The sequence below is a fragment of the Suncus etruscus genome, chromosome 2 (assembly GCF_024139225.1).
Source record: "Suncus etruscus isolate mSunEtr1 chromosome 2, mSunEtr1.pri.cur, whole genome shotgun sequence".
Classification (NCBI taxonomy): domain Eukaryota; kingdom Metazoa; phylum Chordata; class Mammalia; order Eulipotyphla; family Soricidae; genus Suncus; species Suncus etruscus.
In genome coordinates this window covers 135,572,745-135,592,190 of record NC_064849.1, presented here as the reverse complement: position 1 = coordinate 135,592,190, position 19,446 = coordinate 135,572,745, and the positions used below count along the sequence as shown (strand labels likewise).

Here is a 19,446-nt window from a genome sequence, read left to right as displayed (position 1 = left end):
CACCTTCTTCAGTGCCCAACTCATAACAGTCTTAATAAATGTTGGTTGAATCGAATAAATGGGTAAAATGATCATGTACATAAAAGTAAGAGGTACTCTTATAGAAAATATAAAAGGTATTTATTATTCCCATTATTAGCACATGGGTATATTATACATGTTCATTCTAGCAATTCGGAGAGCATTTCCAGCATGGGATAAAGTTTCACTTTCATGACTGAAGAACCATTATTTCTAAGTGTCCTAATCAGAAAAGTATGATATATCAATCTGTTGTTACGAAGTGGTTTTGAAAAGTATGTTTCATGGGGCCAAAGAGATAGCATGGAAGTAGTGCGTTTGCCTTGCATGCAGAAGGACAGTGGTTTGAATCCCAGCATCCCATATGGTCCCTGAGCCTGCCAGGAGTGATTTCTGAGGGTAGAGCCAGGAGTAACCCCTGTGTGCTGCCAGGTGTGACCCTGCCCAATAAAAGAAAATTATGTTTCATGTTTCATCTTTTAGATAAAATGGGCTGGTTAACTTTACTTCTTTTGGCCAGTAAAATAGTTTCCATATTTTTGTGGGGTTTGGGGGCCACACTGGGTGGAGATCAGGGTTATTCTTAGTTCTGTGTGAACTGAGTGTCATATGTGCTAGGAATAGAACTGGGACCAGTCAAGTGCAAAGCAAGGACTGTACTATATTATCTCTCTGGACTCAATGATACATTTTTTTCCCTTTCAATTCCTATTGAGGCACTAACAATACTGAGTAATTATAGTAAATATGACTTTCAAGTTGTTTTCATTGATAGAAAGATGTGGTCGAGGAATCACTCCTATCAGGGATTGGGGGACCAAATTGGGTGCTGGGGACCAAACCCTGGTCAGTTGTGTGCAAGTTAATTACCCTACACACTGTATTATCACTCTGGCCCAGAAAGCTACTTTTCTAATTTAACCATCTTGAGAGAGAGATGGTTAAAGGATGATTAAAAGAGAGGCCATCTAGTTCATCTGGACCTAGAGCATGAAAAATATAACCATTACTTTCTGCTCGCATTTTCTTTCCTTTATGCTCCAGCCAGAAGATGGGATGTGATGAAATGTGAGCACTAGGGTGTCTGCGATGTCTTAGTCAACTGAGGGCCAGCTACTTGGCTCAAGACACCCTAATAAAATAGCACTAGTTTCAAGCAAAATTGCACCCTCTCAAACATTTCTCAGCATTTTTACTATTGATTAAACGAAATGTGTGCTTGGCTTCAACGCAACAACTGTACAGCCAAAATGTGTTGCTTAACTTTGCTTACGAGTTTGTATAAGGGTATCAGATCATGACTGGGACCATTGCGAAGCTGGAACTGTTTTCCTAGCTGCCCTTCGCTCCTGAGTTTCAGCACATCTCTTCGATCTCTTATGGTGTGTCTCCTGCCAGCTATTGGCTGGTATGTTGCTGATTTTACATGCTGCCCCACAGGGTTTATCAGAGTTATCTTCTCTGATAACTCTCTCGCACAGTAAACACCTCGCAGAGAAACTGGCCGGAGCCGGTTTTAGGCAGTTTTTCTTCCTTTCATTGCTGATGTTTAACCTTTTACACATACTATTGATTAGTTCCCCCCCCCCCAACTGAATCAGAACTTGTAGACAGCTTTCTTTTAGAAAACAGCCATCCTATTGACTTGTTAAAATATTTGAAGTCAACGATACATGGCGGCTCTACATTTAATATGCATTAAAAATTTGTATGCATCTCTAAAAATGAACATTTTTTCTACATGATCCTAATTCTGATTCCTTAGTATTCTATTCAGACCATATTAAAAACCCCAATTTGTTCCCAATAAATCTTTTAAAGCTGATGTGTTCAAACCATGAACAATATTGGATAGAGAATAGCATCTGATTCTTGTATATAGATGAGCAGTTTCAAGCCACTGCAGTAGTCTCCAGGTCTGTTGTATTGAAGAACATTTGATTCAATGAATTGCTTTTTCACAGAGATCTTTACCTTGTTCCTATATCACTGGCATTTCCTTCAAGATGGAAGTCATATAGAAAGACTTCATTAAATTCTAATCAGCCACTTTGGCCAGTATCCATCATTGGTGACTTGTTTCTTATTCTGCATCTTAACAGAAGACTTGAGATATCTGGTTTCCCCTTTAGATCAGAAATTTTTATATAAATTAAAAACGAATGCATTGGGGGCCGGGCGGTGGCGCTCGAGGTAAGGTGCCTGCCTTACCTGCGCTAGCCTAGGAGACGGACCGCGGTTCGATCCCCCGGCGTCCCATATGGTCCCCCAAGCCAGGAGCGACTTCTGAGCGCATAGCCAGGAGTAACCCCTGAGCGTCACCGGGTGTGGCCCAAAAAAAAAAAAAAAACGAATGCATTTCATTAAAAAAGTAACAATTCCCATATAAATACATCAAGGATGTATGAATTAAAGACTAAAAAGTATGTATCACAGAAAAGGAGGTCTTTGCAGATTTTTTTTCAATCTCTAGTCTTCCTTGCAAAGGAAGAAAATATTGCTTTCAGAAATATCTAATAAACACACAGTGGGAACCTGATTTCTGACAATATACATAGGATATCTTTTCATTTCAGTACTAGGTTAGTTTAATTTACTTAGTACTAGGCTTATGGGTACTAGATTGTTTTAATTTTTTGGGTACTAGGTTGTATTCAGCACTAGATTAGATTTGATATTTGTTCTGATTATTCTACTTTTCACCCACAATTCACTTTTATATTTTTAATTGCTAGATATTTCAGTGATTTCTGCACATTTTCAGAAATATGAAAAGAATTGAGGTTATATCTAGAGGTATAACTTTGCTTGTTCAAGGATGTATTGTTCTATATTTTAATAAATATAACCAAATGACCTTTCAAATATTTTATACCCATTTGCAGAGAATGCATGCATACATTCTCTGTATGTATATATATATATATATAATGAAAGTTTTTTATACTATCATAAAAACAAAGTGTTCTGAATCTTTTAAGGGTAAGCCAATGAAGGGCAAACATTTTTTTTACTTTATTTAAAGAAAATGCATCACATAGTTGACCATAATGCATTTGTTTCTAGATAAGTGAGAGCAGGGTTATTAAAAAAAAAAGAATAGAAAGAAAAAATTTTAAAAGAAAGAGAAAAAGAAAAAAAAAGGAAGAGAAGAAAAAAATTTATAAAAGAAGTACAATTGACAAGGAAATTTGTAAAAATTATCTTATCTCCAGAGAAACAATTAGGAAATACATTTGTTTCCAAATGAGTGAGAGCAAAGTTATTTAAAAAATAATGGAAAACAGGGCCCGGAGAGATAGCACAGTGGCGTTTGCCTTGCAAGCAGCCGATCCAGGACCAAAGGTGGTTGGTTTGAATCCCGGTGTCCCATATGGTCCCTCGTGCCTGCCAGGAGCTATCTCTGAGCAGACAGCCAGGAGTAACCCCTGAGCAATGCCAGGTGTGACCCAAAAAAACAAAAAACAAAAAAAAAATGGAAAGCAGAGTTGGAGAGATAGCATGGGGGTACGGTGTTTGCCTTGCATGCAGAAAGACGGTGGTTTGAATCCTGGCATCCCATATGTTCCCCCGAGCCTGCCAGGACCAATTTCTGAGTGCAGAGCCAGGAGTAACCTCTGAGCACTGCTGGGTGTGACCCAAAAACCAAAAAAAAAAAAAAAAAAAAAAAAAGAAAGAGGGGCAGGAGCTGTGGTGCAGCGGAAAGGCGTTTGCCTTGCACATGGCTGACCTAGAAAGGGCCACGGTTTGATCTCCCTGAGTCCCATTTGGTCCCCCAAGCTAGGAGTGATTTCTGAGCACATAGCTAGGAATAACCCCTGAGTGTCATCGGGTGCGTCCCCCAAAAAAATACTGGAAAGAAAAAAGAAAAGAGAAGAAAATTTAAAAATGGAAAAAAAGAAAAAAGAAAAAAAGTACAGTGGCAAGCAAATTTGTGAACATAACTGTATCTCCAATTATGACAATGGCAGAAAGTTTAGTAAACTCTTGTTAGCTGACTATTTTGTTATTTCATTTGTTTCTGAACAGTAAGTGACCTCAGTTACACATTGGCATCTAAATTTATGTGTTCCTATAGGAATGATATCAAACAAATGAAGTTGTCCAGTTATTCAAAGCACTATTACTGATACTATAGCTTTTGTGGAGGGTGTTCTTAGCTGCCATCCTCTTGGAAGAAGGTTACAGGGGGTGGGTGTCCACACTGCTCTAAAGCCCTAGTAATATCAGCCCAAATACCGGCATACTAGGAGTTTGGTCAGATTGGTATCCCTGAAGAGAATCATAGAGGAGTGGTGAAGCAGGGCCATAGGCAAAGTGGCGATTACGGGTGATGGATGTAGCAGGCCTGGCTTCGTTCGGTAGGGCAGGAGCTTGGCCTGCCTTTTCCTAAGAGTGTCAGCTTTTATGGCATGTGTTCATTAATTTTCATAGCTTGGTTTACATCTGCTTCAAAAAAAGAGTGAGTCTATGGAGCTGGCTCAGTGCTAACATCTGAAGGGCAAACTTTTGTAAGAGCATAACTTTTCCCATACTTTATAGATTAAGGAAATCTGTTTCCTAATTTATAGATAAGGACAGCCTTCCACAGTTTATTAAACACAGCAAATATTTGCAGCAGGATATTAACATTCTGAGTGCTTTAATATTAAAATTTATTGTTATTTTTTTCCTTTTTATGTGCATATAAAAGATACAGTATACATTTCCCCCCACCTCCAATAGGAGTGCCTTTGAAGTAAAAGGAGATAATTTTCCTTCCATTACTTTTGGCCTGATGTTCTGTTACAATAGCAGTTCAAGAGGAAAGTTTTCCCCCAGGAAATTAAAGGCTAAAAAACTTTCAGGGGGCTGGAGAGATAGTACAGTGGGTAGAGTATCTGCCTTGCATGCAGTCCACCTGGATTTGACACCTGCATCTCACATGGTATCCACCAGGAGTTATACCTGAGTGATCTCTGAGCACTCTGTTGAGTGGCCCAAACTGAAGGAAAACAAACAAGCTCAAACCACCAAAAAGCAAAAGAAAACTTCAGATATTAATTAGGTAAAGTGGGGAAGAGGCAAAATGAGGTAAGTGTAGGGAATGAAGGATATCAGAGATGATCTCCAGAAATTTCCCAAGAAAGAAGAAGATCCATTGCCTCAGAAGGAAAAAGTTTAGATGAGCCTGGCAGGTACCATGTTTGATGTGTCTATGCTCAAAATCTACCTGAGCTCTGGCAGTGTTCACTACTTGGCTGTGTGTTATCTGGCACTGTTTCTGTCAGGTTCTCTGTTCACTGATGCTTCCTGAGGCATCAATGCAGTGTCCAAGTTACACCAGAACAATGACTGTCAACAAGGGAGATGCAATGTACTGAGCCTAGGCTCTGCTTTGTCCTTAGCTAGATATAGCTTTTCCTATAACTCCTCTAAGTCCAAGAAACAGATATGTGTAAGTATATGTATTATATATATATATATTTAAATCATTCACTTTACTGAATTCTCTTATTTTCTATTAATGCTTTCACATTATCCTGAGATTTTCAGCTATAAAATGTTTAATCAGCATAAAATAATACTTTTATCATTACTTCCCAATATTTTTTAATGATCTAAATGTATTGACTATTACTGCCAGACTAGTACATAAGGGTAGATGGTTGAATAAACTTTTTTTTATTTTATTTGGGGAACAACTCTTAAGTTGGAATTATATTTAAAATACTTTTCCCCATATAAGTTTAATAGCATCTAAGAATTATTCAATAATTGTTTACTCCTGAGCACAGAGTCAGGAATAGCTCCTGAGCATTGCTGAGTGTGGTAAAACAAAACAAAACAATAATGATTTTAAGAATAAGTGAGTTACTACTAGAAAATTTCAGACTGAATGACCCAGTGGTGGTGGTGGGAGATGCGGGGCAAAGATAGTCAGATATTTAGGCTTGGAATAGTAGTTTGGATTAGTCCCTCAAGGCTTTTAGTGGATGGTAAGTGATCCACTTTAATTTCCAGCAGACTGAGCATGTGTGTTAATGGTAAACTGGCCCCATTTAATGAATTCCAGGTTATTTACATTATAGAAACAAGCATATAGGGATTGAAAGACAGGTTCACATTAAGCAAAGTTAATTTTAAAATACCTGAGTTTTGCAACAGAAAATTTGAGTAGATTTATAAAAGCAGCAGCTAAGTGTATGTTAGGACACAGTATAGAAGATGTGAACACAAATTCAGGGCGTGTGGGTTCAAATTTAGTTCTATTATTTATATTTATGTATCCTTGGATAAACTACTAATCTTCTTTTGCTTCTGTTTCTTCATATGTAAAAACTCTCTTATTTTTTTATATCTAAAATGATATAGATAGGAGAGAGGGAGAGATGCAAGGACCTGGAACATAAGTAATACATGTTTGTTTTTAAGATTTTTTTTAAAATATCCATAAAATTTAAAATATTCAAGCATCAATACAATAAATTATTTTTATTATTATAAAGTAATATATTGCTTTGAAAATATAGGGAAATGAATAGAGGGTGGTTAAAATATAAAATAAAATATTAGACCAAGATAGATTTGAACTTTAAATACTTTCATCTTCTATTGATTCTTAATATTATAGGATTTTTGGAATTTTGCTCACCAAAGTTTTAGTATCACCCCTCCAACAAGAAGTCCCCTGTGTTCATTCCTCCCACCCACCTCCATTTTCTCTGGCAACACCAGCATTGCACTGAGTCTGAAAGTTAGATTTGTTGAGCTTTATGATAGTTCATTTGATTTAGTTGATTGTATTCCACAGAAGAGTAAAACCATCCAATGATTATCTTTTACTTTCTTATTTACATCACTTACCTTTATCATCTTAAGATCCATTTTTCTCCAAAAGAACATGGTTTCAGGGGCCGGAGAGATAGCATGGAGGTAAGGCGTTTGCCTTTCATGCAGGAGGTCATCAGTTCGAATCCCGGCGTCCCATATGGTCCCCTGTGCCTGCCAGGAGCAATTTCTGAGCGTGAAGCCAGGAATAACCCCTGAGCACTGCCGGGTGTGACCCAAAAACCAAAAAAAAAAAAAAAAAAAAAAAAAAGAACATGGTTTCATATTTTTAATGACAGTTGTATTTGAGTGTGTGTGTTTATAAATATATATTACATTTTTTGTTTGTTTGTTTTGGCCACACCCAGTGGTGCTCAAGAGTTACTCCTGGCTCTGAACTCAGAAATTACTTCTGGTAGACTCAGGGGACCATATGGAATGCTGGGGATGAAACCCAGGTCAGCCACATGCAAGTCAAATGCCCTACCTGCTTGTGCTTTTGCTCCAGCTCCCCCTTTACTACAGCTTCTTTATCCAGCCACTGATGGACATATTTAAGTTAATTCTATGTTTTGGATATTGTGGAATAAAACTTTTATAATCATAGGGATACAGATATCCTTTCATTAGTGCTTTTAGATACTTCTGAAATTTTCTACAAATGGAATTGCTAGGTCATGTAAGATTTATATTTTAATATAAATTAAAAAGGGTTTTTGGGGGCCTACATCCAGTTGTGCTCAAGCCTTACGCCTGGATCTATGCTCAGGGATAATTTTTTTAAAATATTTATTTAAAGAAAATGTATCACATAGTTGACATAATTGATCATAATACATTTGTTCAGAATGACAGAAGGCAAAGTAATTAAGAAATAGAAATAGAATAGAGAATTTTAAAAAATGAAAAAAGAAGGGGAGAGAGTTTATTAGCAGTTATATTTGTGAAAATTATTGTATCACCAATAAAGTCATTTGATACACTAGTCGAAGATTTAGTACTCTCCCTTTTTTTCTTTAGAGATAGGAGATACATAAAAAAATATGATGTGTGTGTGGCAGTTGTCATTTGCATAAGCACAGCAAAATATTTAAGAAATTGGGAAGAAAGATTCTTGACCTAAACAATGGAGATCTTACCCCGAAGTATTTGGCATAAGACCAACTTCAGGCTTCAGGCATACTAGGTTGTCCAAACCCCTAGTCATTCTCGGTGGTCAGCTCTTCAGCATCACAGTTGTTGCTGTCAGGTTTCTGTAGTTATAGATCCTGTTTTTTTTTAAATTAATATCTTTATTTAAACACCTTGATTACAAATACGATTGTAGTTGGGTTTCAGTCATGTAAAGAACACCCCCCTTTCACCAGTGCAACATTCCCATCACCAATGTCCCAAATCTCCCTCCTCACAACATGAAGCTCACCAAAAAAAGTGATGAGTGCAGTTAGAGAGATAACTACATTGAGAACTATCATAACAATGTGAATGAATGAGGGAAGTAGAAAGCCTGTCTCGGGAGGAGGGAGAGATCCTGGTTTATGTCAGGTTCAATGTGGAAGACTGGGTGGTGTGTAGTGTCTTCTGGTTCCGTCTCACCATCAGTTAGCATTGCAGAGAATCCTGCCCTAAAAGCAGACTGTTGTTGTTGCCTGGTTGTCAGGATGATATAAGAATGGTCTTTGGAGTAAGTCAGTGACTTGGCCGTAGTGGGGCCTTCCTTGGTAGAATTTATGTTCCTGGTGCTGGTGTAGGAAACCATGTTTGTTTCCGTAGGTAGTATTCATGTTTCAGGGATGAATAGTTAATGTCCTATGAACTGGAATCTAAGCCAAGTCATTATGCCAAGTGTTGAGGGTGTAAGGTCCCACTGCAGTATAAAAAAGTTTGTGTTCCCATCTCTATTAGATAAGAACTTGATTGCATCTCTTAACTTTTCCCATTGTAATGGGCCTATGCAAAAAGGGACAATTTCACAGGGAATTACTAGAGCATGTGGTGGGCCGAGGTGTCAAGACCAACAGTCCCCAGAGCCTTTTGCTTACATGAACTCTGAACAGAGATTTCTCTCCTACCATTCTGTATTGCAGGGATCCCGAGGATAGGGAAAATTGTCGTTACATGAGAAGATATTCGATAATGGTTATGCCTATTAAAGGGGTGTATCTAAAAGAAATATTCAAAGAAAACTTATATGTCCTCTTTAAATCTTTTGAAATGGGTGAGGAAGGGGTAAAATCTGGGGCACAGCTTCAACCTGTGATTTGGTTTTGTGGAGTCTGGGAAAGATGGCTCCCAACAGTCCCATATCAGGAAGTGTCCTCTGGCAGGGGATTTCTCAGGAACCAAATCTGGTAGCAAGCCAAAGGTCCATTGTGAAAGGAGGTGAAGGAAGAGGGGCCACCAAGAGCAAATCAGTAGCAGCAGACTGTCAGTTTCTTCTCATGCTGAGAATCTATCTTTTCACTTTGGGAGCTGGTTGGCATCTGGCTGAGCCAGGGAGAATGTTTTGCTTCGTGAGGAGTTAAGGACTGAAAGTAAAAAAGGTTAAATGTGGAGAAATAACATGAAGGGATCAAAAAGAGTTTGTAAGGTGGTGAGCAAAGGAGGAAAGAATGGGTTATCTATGATCGGGTAGAGAACACTATACAACATAGACATTATATCTATTACAGATGGAGATAAGACTGACATTGGATGGCATACAGATACTCATGAGCCTACATCGGTAGCCAGGCAATATATTCATGGATTACATTTGAAAAGCTTTCCCAGGTGATATCTGACAGAACACTTAAAGAGAAGAAGGGAAAAGAAAGTCTGCTGTAAAAGGTTTTCCTCCCCTACCCCTTTTTTTCCTTTTAGGTCAGTCATGTTTGGTAAGGGTGAACTAGATTAAAGAAAGGCTTCATAGCTTAAGTTGTGTGTGGAACATTCTTAAGAACAATCATTGTTTTCAAGTCTAAATATCCAAGTGACATGGTAATGAGCACTGTATGGGGATACTATACCATGAAATTGGTATTATATCTACTACAGACCAACATTAGACAACGATTGATATGGCAAATATATATTCAAGCAATCAATTCATGGGTTACAGTAAAAAGGCAGACCCAGGTGAGGTGGGACATAAAATATAAAAAGGGGAGAGATAGAAAGAAGAAATGTTTAAAGCCAGCAACCATTTTTCTGGTCCAATCCTGCTTGTTGAGGATAATCTTTACTTAACTGGGGAAAGGCTACCTAGAATAGATTGTATATAAAGCATTTCAGAAAATACATGATGTGATAATGAGCACTGTAAAGGGAGTATATACCATGTATTATTATCCAGTAGGTCTTGTGCATCCTTGTTTCCTTTCCTAGAGGCAACCTATAATTATGAGCATTATGGTATCATGGTAGACTAACAACAGTTGTCTATTGGGAAAAAAGGACCAATGAAGAGGGAAAAGCTCTTTCATAAGGCCTGTGAAGACCTCGGGACTAGGCCCTGTTGCTCTGGTCTCCTACCCCGGTAGAGTCCACGCTATTTCCAGATAAAAATGAATTCATTCGGTAGTGATACTGGGAACTGGGGGCCTGCTGGGGAGAGGCCACCTGTATGCTCAGGGATAACTCTTGGTGGTGGTCTGGGATCATATGTGGTACTTGAATTCAAGTCGGTTACATGCAAGGCAAAACATCTTACTCTCTTTACTTTCTCTCAGACCCTCATCTTTATTTTTTAAGGATTCTCCATATAATTTTCCACAGAAACCCTGCCAATTTACATTTCTACCAAGCTTGCCACTATATATTTGTGTGTGTGTGTGTTTGTATGTGTGTATATATATTTATATATATTTGGCCACACTCAGTGACACTAAGGGGTTATTCCTGGCTATGCGCTCAGAAATTGCTCCTGGCTAGGGGGACCATATAGTACACCAGGGATACAACCAGGTCCGTCCTGGATCTGCCGTGTGCAAGGCAAACACCCTACCACTGTGCTATCGCTCCTGCTCTAGGACATGACACTTAAGTAAAGTTACCTTTGAAGCAATGATGTGAGAGTTGTACAATTATTTCAATATTTCCTGCTTGTCTTTGGGATTGCCTTTGGAGTCATTATGTAAGTCATTTATGAAAATCAGGAACATTGCTTTAGTATAGAATTAGTTTATTCACAGCAGGAGCACAAAACAGAAGCACAGAATGTAGCACATTAGATGTTGAACCACTGAGGTAGCAAGTGGACCAATGAGGATCAAGGCTCCAGATGGGATGCCCCAGGGATTTTCTTTGTTAATGTTCTTTCCGAGTTTTCTTTCATTACTCCTTCATTACTCCATCGCCACTCCTTCATTTCTCCTTCACTGCTACTTTCTTATTCCTTAGGCGTCCGGTTTTGAGAGAGAAGGACAAAAAGGTCTGCCTGTAGCTGGCAGCAGATTTTCCCAATACTCACGTCTAGCCCTGCATTTAAAACAATAAGTAATAAAAAGAGTCATTCCTAGCTTTGAAGTCCAATATACTATATATACATATAAATGTGTCTATTTAATGTTATGTTTATTTAAAAATATGTTTATTTGCTAAATATATGGAAATCTGGCAAGTAGATCAGGTTGAGTGCTAGCATACAGAAAGACAAATAACGTCCATACCTTTTCTTGCCAAGAGCCTTTTTCACGTTCCTGTCCTCACTTGCAGTATTTTTGCTACATTTCAGAAAAAGCATTTGTGTTTAAATTTTACATGTTTCATGGATTATATTGAGCCTGGAAGTTTTAGAAGCAACTTTGTACCTCTAGTCTATATTTTATAGTAGTTATAAATATATGATGATACTTGTTTTATTTTGGTTCACACCTGGTGGTGCTTGGAGATGGTTGCTCTTGGCAATGTTCATGCAGTGGGGGATTGAATTCAGACCTCATGAATGCAAAGGATGTGCTCACACCCCTGAAGATCTTCTGTACTGAAGAAGTTTATAAAATTTAGTTAACTAATTAATTATTCTTACAGAAGCAAGGATCAGACCTGATGCATCACACATGCAAGACAAATGCCCTGCTATAGAGTCACAGACCTGGTCTGGAATATGGCTTTTAATGAAATAAGAAATAATTCTTTGGGGCCAGAGCCCTAGCTTAGTGGAAAGGTGCTTGCCTAGCAAGCTGAACCACTCAGGTTCGAGGCCTGGCACCCCATGTACATTAATATGCTTGGAGTGATTTTTAAACACGTGGAGTGATTATAAAAAGGATGAGGAGTGATTAAAAATATATATAAAAAAGAAATAATTCTTTGAGAAATAACTATGAGTAGAAACAAAGAAATCAGTCATCATATTTTCTCATTTTTAGACAAAATAAAGGGAGCAGGAGCCAGAGCAATAGTACAGCAGCTAGGGCATTTGCCTTGCACACGGCCAACCTGAGTTCAAACTCTGGCACCACATATGGTCCCCTGGGCCAGGCAGGATTAATCCTTGAGTACAGAGTCAGGAGTAAACCCTGCATACTTCTGGGTATGTCCCTCCAACCAACCAAAACAAACAAACAAAACAGAGAGTGAGAGAGAAACAGAGTGCAAAGGTTTGTCATAGAGCTTTTTGTTAAAGATTAAGTATAATATTTTTGGTTTTGATTTATTTTTTAGTCACATCCAGAAGTACTTAGCCTTACTTCTGGCTGTACACTCAGGGATTACTCCTTGTTGGTGTGGAAGTCCATATTGGGTGCTAGGGCTCAAACTTGGGTCAGCTATGTGTAAGGCAATTACCCTACCCACTGTAATATATCCTTGAGTCTCAAGGGTAAAATTATAGTAATAACAATTTTCTGATTATAAAATAATAAACAAGTCCATATCTTTTTTTTGTGTGTGTTTTTTTTTGGGTCACACCCGGCAGTGCTCAGGGGTTACTCCTGGCTTCATGCTCAGAAATTGCTCCTGGCAGGCACGGGGGACCATATGGGACGCCGGGATTTGAACCGATGACCTTCTGCATGAAAGGCAAACGCCTTACCTCCATGCTATCTCTCCGGCCCCAAGTCCATATCTTTGAATGATGAAAATATCAGAAATTCTATTTCTAAGTTCCCTTGTAATAAAATTTTGCAAGCTTAGAGTTTTAGGAATATCTATAGAATGACATTTTTTCTAAAATTTGGAACTCCAGGGTTGGAGAGAGATAGCACAGCTGTAAGGCAAATATTTGCCTTGCATTAGGTATACCTGGTGTTGTGTATGTAAATATTTTAGGGGATTACTATGTTACTCACCCTAACCTGATTGGTGATTGTGCCCTACCCTAGGGTGTGACCTGGCATTCTGCCCCCACCCTAGGGTAGTACCTGATTCTGCTTCCACCATTGGGTGGTATCTGATCCCACCATTGGGTGGTACCTGATTCTGGGGGATAAAAACAAGGGTCTGTGGAAGGCGGGAGGGGGGGGGGGCTTTTTTGCTGGAACTGAGGCTGAGTCTTTGGACTTCAGTCTTGTCCACCGAATAAAGCTAATATTTCCACAAGCCTGACTGTCTGCGAGCTGTTTACCCGCCGTTTCACCTCAGAACCGTCGGCTAGACAGGGTGGCAGACGCATGCTCTGAGCTGGAAGAGAAAGGCCTCATCTTCCATCCCTCCATCAGTCAACCTCTTCAGGGACTGACTTGCAACATAATGGCACCCGAACAGGGACCCACAAAACCTGGGATGGACCAGTTTGATTTCCGGCATCCCATATGGTCTCCCGAGCTTGTTGGGAGTGATTTCTGAGCACAGAGCCAGGAGTAACTCCTGAGCATTGCTGGGTGTGGCCCCAAAACCAACCAATCAATCAATAAACTTCTTTAAAAAATAATAAAATTTGGGATGCCTTAGAATATTCCCAGGGGGGTGACAGGTAAAATCACATATGGGGCCACCAGTAGAATGGGGTAGGGGGTTGGAAGGAGAGAGGGGAAAGTGAATGGAGGCACAGAAAGGAAATAAGATCAGAAGAGGGCCATGGTCAGAAAAAAGAATGTGAAACTGAACCTGTGAGAGCCTGACTTGGCTCTCCATTGGAAAATCAGCTCAGACACAGCTGTCTTGCTTGTAAGCATGGAGTGTGGGGGAGCTACCCTCTAGGAGCAAGTCTGCACCCAGGAAGAGGGGAGGGCTTCCTTAGTTAGTTTTTAACCTAACAGGATCATCATCCTAGAGTTATTTAAAATGTGGCCATCAAGAAGGACAATGTGACCTCCCTCAATGGAAGTATCTGGGTGATATGCTGAAAAAGCCAAGACCTGAGGGCAAAGCAGCAGAGATAGAAGAACTGGGACAGGAGCAGGATGTCAGGGAAAGGCTGGTTCAGATGGTCAGGACCAGGACTAGGATGACAGTCAATCTTCTTATTAGGGTGCCAGTCAAGCAGTAATGTGACTATCCTTTTCATCAACCCACTCCCCTTAGGTTTAGAATCTGAAAAGTCCAGACACCATGATGAGGAATATGGGTTAAAGAGATGGAACAGAGGGTGAGAAACAGAGGCTCAGATGATTCAAATGGCCTTTCTGGGGTCTTGTCCCCACAGAAGACCTTTACTGAAAAATAAGGAAAATGTTAGTTTTTAAATATATTTCAAGGTTTCATTTTATATTTAACTGAATGTTTTAAATTTTTGAACTATAATAGCTACCGTACTTGCCGGCATATAAGACGACTCCCTAATTTTGCAGTTGAAACATAGGTTTAGGCCTATATTCGCTGTATCAGACAGAACATTCCTATGCTGCAACTGTATGTACCACAGTAAGCCAATCACAACAAGCAAAGGTTCAGAGGTTATACTGTAATACTGTTATACTGTAATAGACTTCCTCTCTGACTCTGGCCAATCTGAGCAGGCTTTCCACAGTGTAGATTTGGGTCCAGAACATTGTCTAATTTGCATGCATAAAAAGCCTGCTTGTATTGGCTGAGTTAGAGAGGCGGTCCGAGCAGTCTTGCAGGGATTGGTGCAGGATCAAATTGGAAAATTCGTTTTGTGGCAATATTCAGACAATTTTTGTTTAGCGGCATATTGAAACATTTTTCGGGATATACTTGGCGTATAACCCGATTTTCGGTTGACTTTTTTTGTTTCAAAAGTCGTCTTACACGCCGGAAAATACGGTAAGTCAAGTTATCTTACCTAAAAGTCCCTAAAGAAGTTCTGGGGAAAAAAATAAAAAAAGAAAAAGTTCTGGGAAGGGCCAGAGAGATAGAACAGGAGGTCATTTTTCTTCCCCTGCTTGAAGCCAACTCTTTTGAACTCTGGCATTATTTATGATTCATTGAGCCTAGGCAGAGGTGACTTCTGAGCACAAAGCCAAGAACAGCTCCTGAGCACTAGTTGATATCAAACCTCTACTTAACCACTAAGGAGAAAAGAAGTTGTAGGATATGTGAGTAATTCACCCATTGAGTAGATCTAATGGGACATAGAGAGAAAAATAAACTTGTGCTGTGATCATATTTCATGAATTCTTCTTGTTTAATGTGACGATTATAATAACATCATACATGTTATTCACTAGCTTTTGCATTTTGCAATAAATCTACAGGCAAAATGTAGAAGTATGGATCATAATCATAAAGCAGAACATCATGGTAATAAACCAATATAAAGTAAAAGCAATGAAACCAAGCAGTAGATGTTGAGGGTAGCATGGGGGATGGGCAGGGTAGAGAGAGCCAAAGGAAATCAATTCTTTTTTTTTTTTTTTTTTTTAGTTTTTGGGTCACACCCAGCAGTGCTCAGGGGTTCCTTCTGGCTCTACGCTTAGAAATCACTCCTGGCAGTCTCAGGGGACCATATGGGATGCTGGGATTCGAACCACTGTCCTTCTGCATGCAAGGCAAACACCTTACCTCCATGCTATCTCTCCAGCCCCGGAAATCAATTCTTTTACAGAGAGAAGACAAAGATATTGACTCAAATGGATGGATAAAAAATAGGTGTTTAAGTAAAAAATTCAATTGTCAGAAGATAATCGAAAGAAGAAACAAAAATGGAATAAGTCAAATATGCAGAAGAGGCCAGAGTGATAGTACAGTGGGTAGGGTGCTTGCTTTGCATAATGGCCAACCTGGTTTTGAAACTCAGTACCCCATATGGTCCTCTGAGCCTGCCAGGAGTGATTCCTGAGTATAGAGCCTGGAATGATACCTGAAAACTGTTTGGTGTGACCCCAAACATAAACAAACACCCCCCCCCCCAAAGCTGTGGAAGAACTGACAGAAAGAACATCATGAGATTTAAGTTCTTTAGGGTAACTATTGTTTTAAATTGATAAAGACAAAACCAAAGGGTCCAAGATTTCCAGCTAAATTCTTACCTGTGAGAATGGGGTGGCATTGTTATTAGGAGAAATTTTATTTTTATACACTTGTATGCTTTGTGGAGTTTAATTGTCATGCAAATACATATGCAATGTAACATATAATGAGATTAAAGGAAGGTATTAAGATTAATTTTAAAATTACCTACCTGGCTCTAATCCACGGTTTGGTGTGCATGTCCAAACCACTCCCCCAGCTGCCATGTTTTTCGGACGCTGGTGGCAAAAAGCCCCTTTCTGGGGCCAGCTCCTCTGCGATGGCCCTGATGTGGTAGGGCTCAAAGCCACAGCAGCCGCCGATGAACCTGACCCCCTGGTTGTAGGCATCTCGGGCGTATTTCTGAATATCCCATCTGGTGGCGACTCTGGGTTCCAGGCCTGCATCATAACAGTTACAGCTTTTGTACCCATCTTTCATTTCAAATGACAAAGGCTCTTATAAGAGTGTGCCCCACCCCATCCTAACCCGCCTTTAAAAGTGATAAGTTTTAGATTATTCTTCAACTAGTTCATTTTTAGTTGACTTTATTGTTTTGGCCTATAGCCATCTTGCAAGATTGGACTGCCTTTCTTTTGTAGAGTCACTTCTGTTTTGCCAGAAGACCAATCACAAGGCTCTCCAAATATGCTTCTGAGCTTACCAAAAGGATATTCAGGGAGATCCACAAACCCTCCCTTGCCACAGTCGGGCATGTGGAATCCCAGGGACTGCACCATCAGATGGGCCTTCAACCCCGCCTTCTGCAGACCGTCTCTTAGGAGCGCCACTGTCTTCAAGCTGGTTTCAGGGCCAAAACGACAATTCACGCCAATGATGGAAGCCCCTGGAAGGGAGGACTACATTTTACATATTTGCTTCTTTCTGTTTGTTAATAATTGAGAGGCACAGTCGAGATGAGCTATCCAGTTTTATTGCTCAGGTTTTAGAGACCAGGAGGCAAATTCCAGTGAATGCTTTCCCTTCCAAACAAGCTTGGGTATTGTTGTTGTTGTTGTTGTTATCATTTTTATTATTTTGGTTTTTGGGCCACACCTGGTGACGCTCAGGGGTTACTCCTGGCTATTCGCTCAGAAATCTCTCCTGGCTTGGGGGACGCCTGGGGATAGAACCACAGTTCGTCCTCCGCTGTGCCACCGCCCGGCCCTAGCTTGGGCATTATTTAATAAACTTTTATGAACAATAAGGTAACTTCTTACTGTAAGGTATCCCTTCCCCCAACCTCCTGTTTCCCTAACTTCTGGTTGACGAGACCCGCCCATACCTATAATAGACAGGCTGTTTTAAATAAAGGATAAAAGAATCTGGTATCAAAAAAGGCAGAGAGCCAGAAGAAAATCAGTGAGAAGCTGCTTGGAAAAGAAAGCAGATAGCAGACTAATGGCACAGAAAAGCCATGGAATAAAGTGAGTTGACTCTGATGAAACTTTAACTGACTGCTTGTGAATTATTTCCCTGATGTTACCCAGTCTCTTCAGACTCTGGCTGAAGGGACTAAAGGCACGGTGCCTGGAAGGTCTCACCAACATTATATTTTATATAATATAAGATATATATATATATATATATATATATATATATATGTATATATATATATACCACCTTTGGTCCTGGATCGGCTGCTTGCAAGGCAAACGCTGCTGTGCTATCTTTCCGGGCCCTATATTTTATATTTTAATTCAACACTTACCACATCATGATTCCACATTACCTGCCTTCACCAGCTTAACAGCACAGTCTCCCGGGGCTACTCCATGCATATCTCCCTCTGGGCCAATGCACATCGTAGCTGCCACTGGTTTACCTGATTCCTTTAAGACTTCTACAGCCCACACAGCTTCTTCAACATACTCAAAATACTACGAGAGGAGGGACAAAAAGACAGTATAGGTGTACTCTCAAGCCCCTATAATTTATCTTTGGGGGGGGTAGGGGCCATACCTGGCAGTGCTCAGGGGTTATTCCTGTTTCTGCACTCAGGAATTACTCCTGGCAGGCTTGGGGAAAAGATGCGATGCAGGAGATTAAACCTGGGTCAGTTGTTTGCAAGGTAAACACTCTAATCACTGTACTATCACTCCAGCTCTATAATTTATCTTTTTATTGTAGTTTAGGTGACATGATTATGATGGTGTATAATGGTACAGTTACTTCACCCAAAACCACCAAAGTGTGCATGATTCTATGTTGGATGCACGTTTTATAGAATGGACAAACTCTAAAAAAATGAACCCAAGAGTTTCATCATGATTATCTTTCAAAGCAAGCTATTTTGTTCTTTAAACCCTCGGAGACCTATAATTTAAAACAAGGGTCCAAGGATCCAATGTTGCTTGAGTCCTGTAGTGCCAGGGACCACCAAAGTTACACCTGGAAATGCTGGTCAGAATGTGGTACCAGAGAGCACAGTGGAGTTGGGGGCATGTATGTATTACCTTACCCCTGTGCTATTTCTCTGGTACCTCTAGGTATTTTTATATTTACTTTAGGTAATATATATATATATATATATATATATATATATATATATATATATATATGTGTGTGTGTGTGTGTGTTTTATAGTGCAAAAAAGGAAATAACTATAATTTTTTCATATGGGAATTCTAAGGCAGAGTGTGTGAGGGGTTCTTTGGTGATAACAGAGAGATATTTTTGTTTTTATTTATATTTGTCTATTTGCTTTGTTGCCTTTTAATAAATAATGAATTGAGTCCATCTCTGGTAAACCCATACCATTTTAGAAGTGCTTCTCAGGAGCCCTTTTCAGTGTCAAAATAGAAAGTTTAAGTGGAGGAAAGTCAGGAAAATTTTCCCAAGTGTTCCCTCTTGGCTTAAGAAAACAAAGTTTGCAAAAATCTGTGTTTGAAGAATGAGAGCCAGCTTCAAAGCAAAGTTCAGTACCAACATGTGTCCAGTCACCTGAAGAACAGAGAGGCCAGAAATTCTACAGATGATGGTTTTCGTATGGGCAAGTCAGGCATGGGATAGTCCTGCACTGGGGAAGACTGATGATGACATAATGCTGTCATAAATTGACTAAAGTGGTTGGGGAAATTGCAGTAGTTAGTCCTTGATTAGGGCAAAGACATAGCCTGATTCCACTTGGTAGCCATTGTGATGGGAAATGAGGAGTGAGGGCTGTTTAATATTTGGAGATGGAAGGACTGGAATGTTCTATGTCTTCATGTCCAATGAGTGGCCAATTACTTCTTTTTTTTTTCAAAAAAAATTTTTTTTAATTATCACTCACATAGCTTG

General features: G+C 39.6%; 1 protein-coding gene across 1 annotated transcript in view; it reads right to left on the bottom strand.

The window, feature by feature from the left end:
• Window positions 1-10,914: 10,914 nt before the first annotated feature.
• Window positions 10,915-19,446, bottom strand: part of BHMT2 (betaine--homocysteine S-methyltransferase 2) — a 28,048-nt gene continuing 19,516 nt past the window's right edge. Inside the window, exons 5-8 of the mRNA XM_049766550.1 lie at window positions 17,897-18,044; window positions 16,829-17,011; window positions 16,337-16,565; window positions 10,915-11,289 (exon numbers count right to left, since the gene is read on the bottom strand). Coding sequence (XP_049622507.1) covers window positions 11,208-11,289; window positions 16,337-16,565; window positions 16,829-17,011; window positions 17,897-18,044 — 642 coding nt within the window. The 3' untranslated portion in view covers window positions 10,915-11,207. The remainder of the gene's footprint in view (window positions 11,290-16,336; window positions 16,566-16,828; window positions 17,012-17,896; window positions 18,045-19,446) is intronic.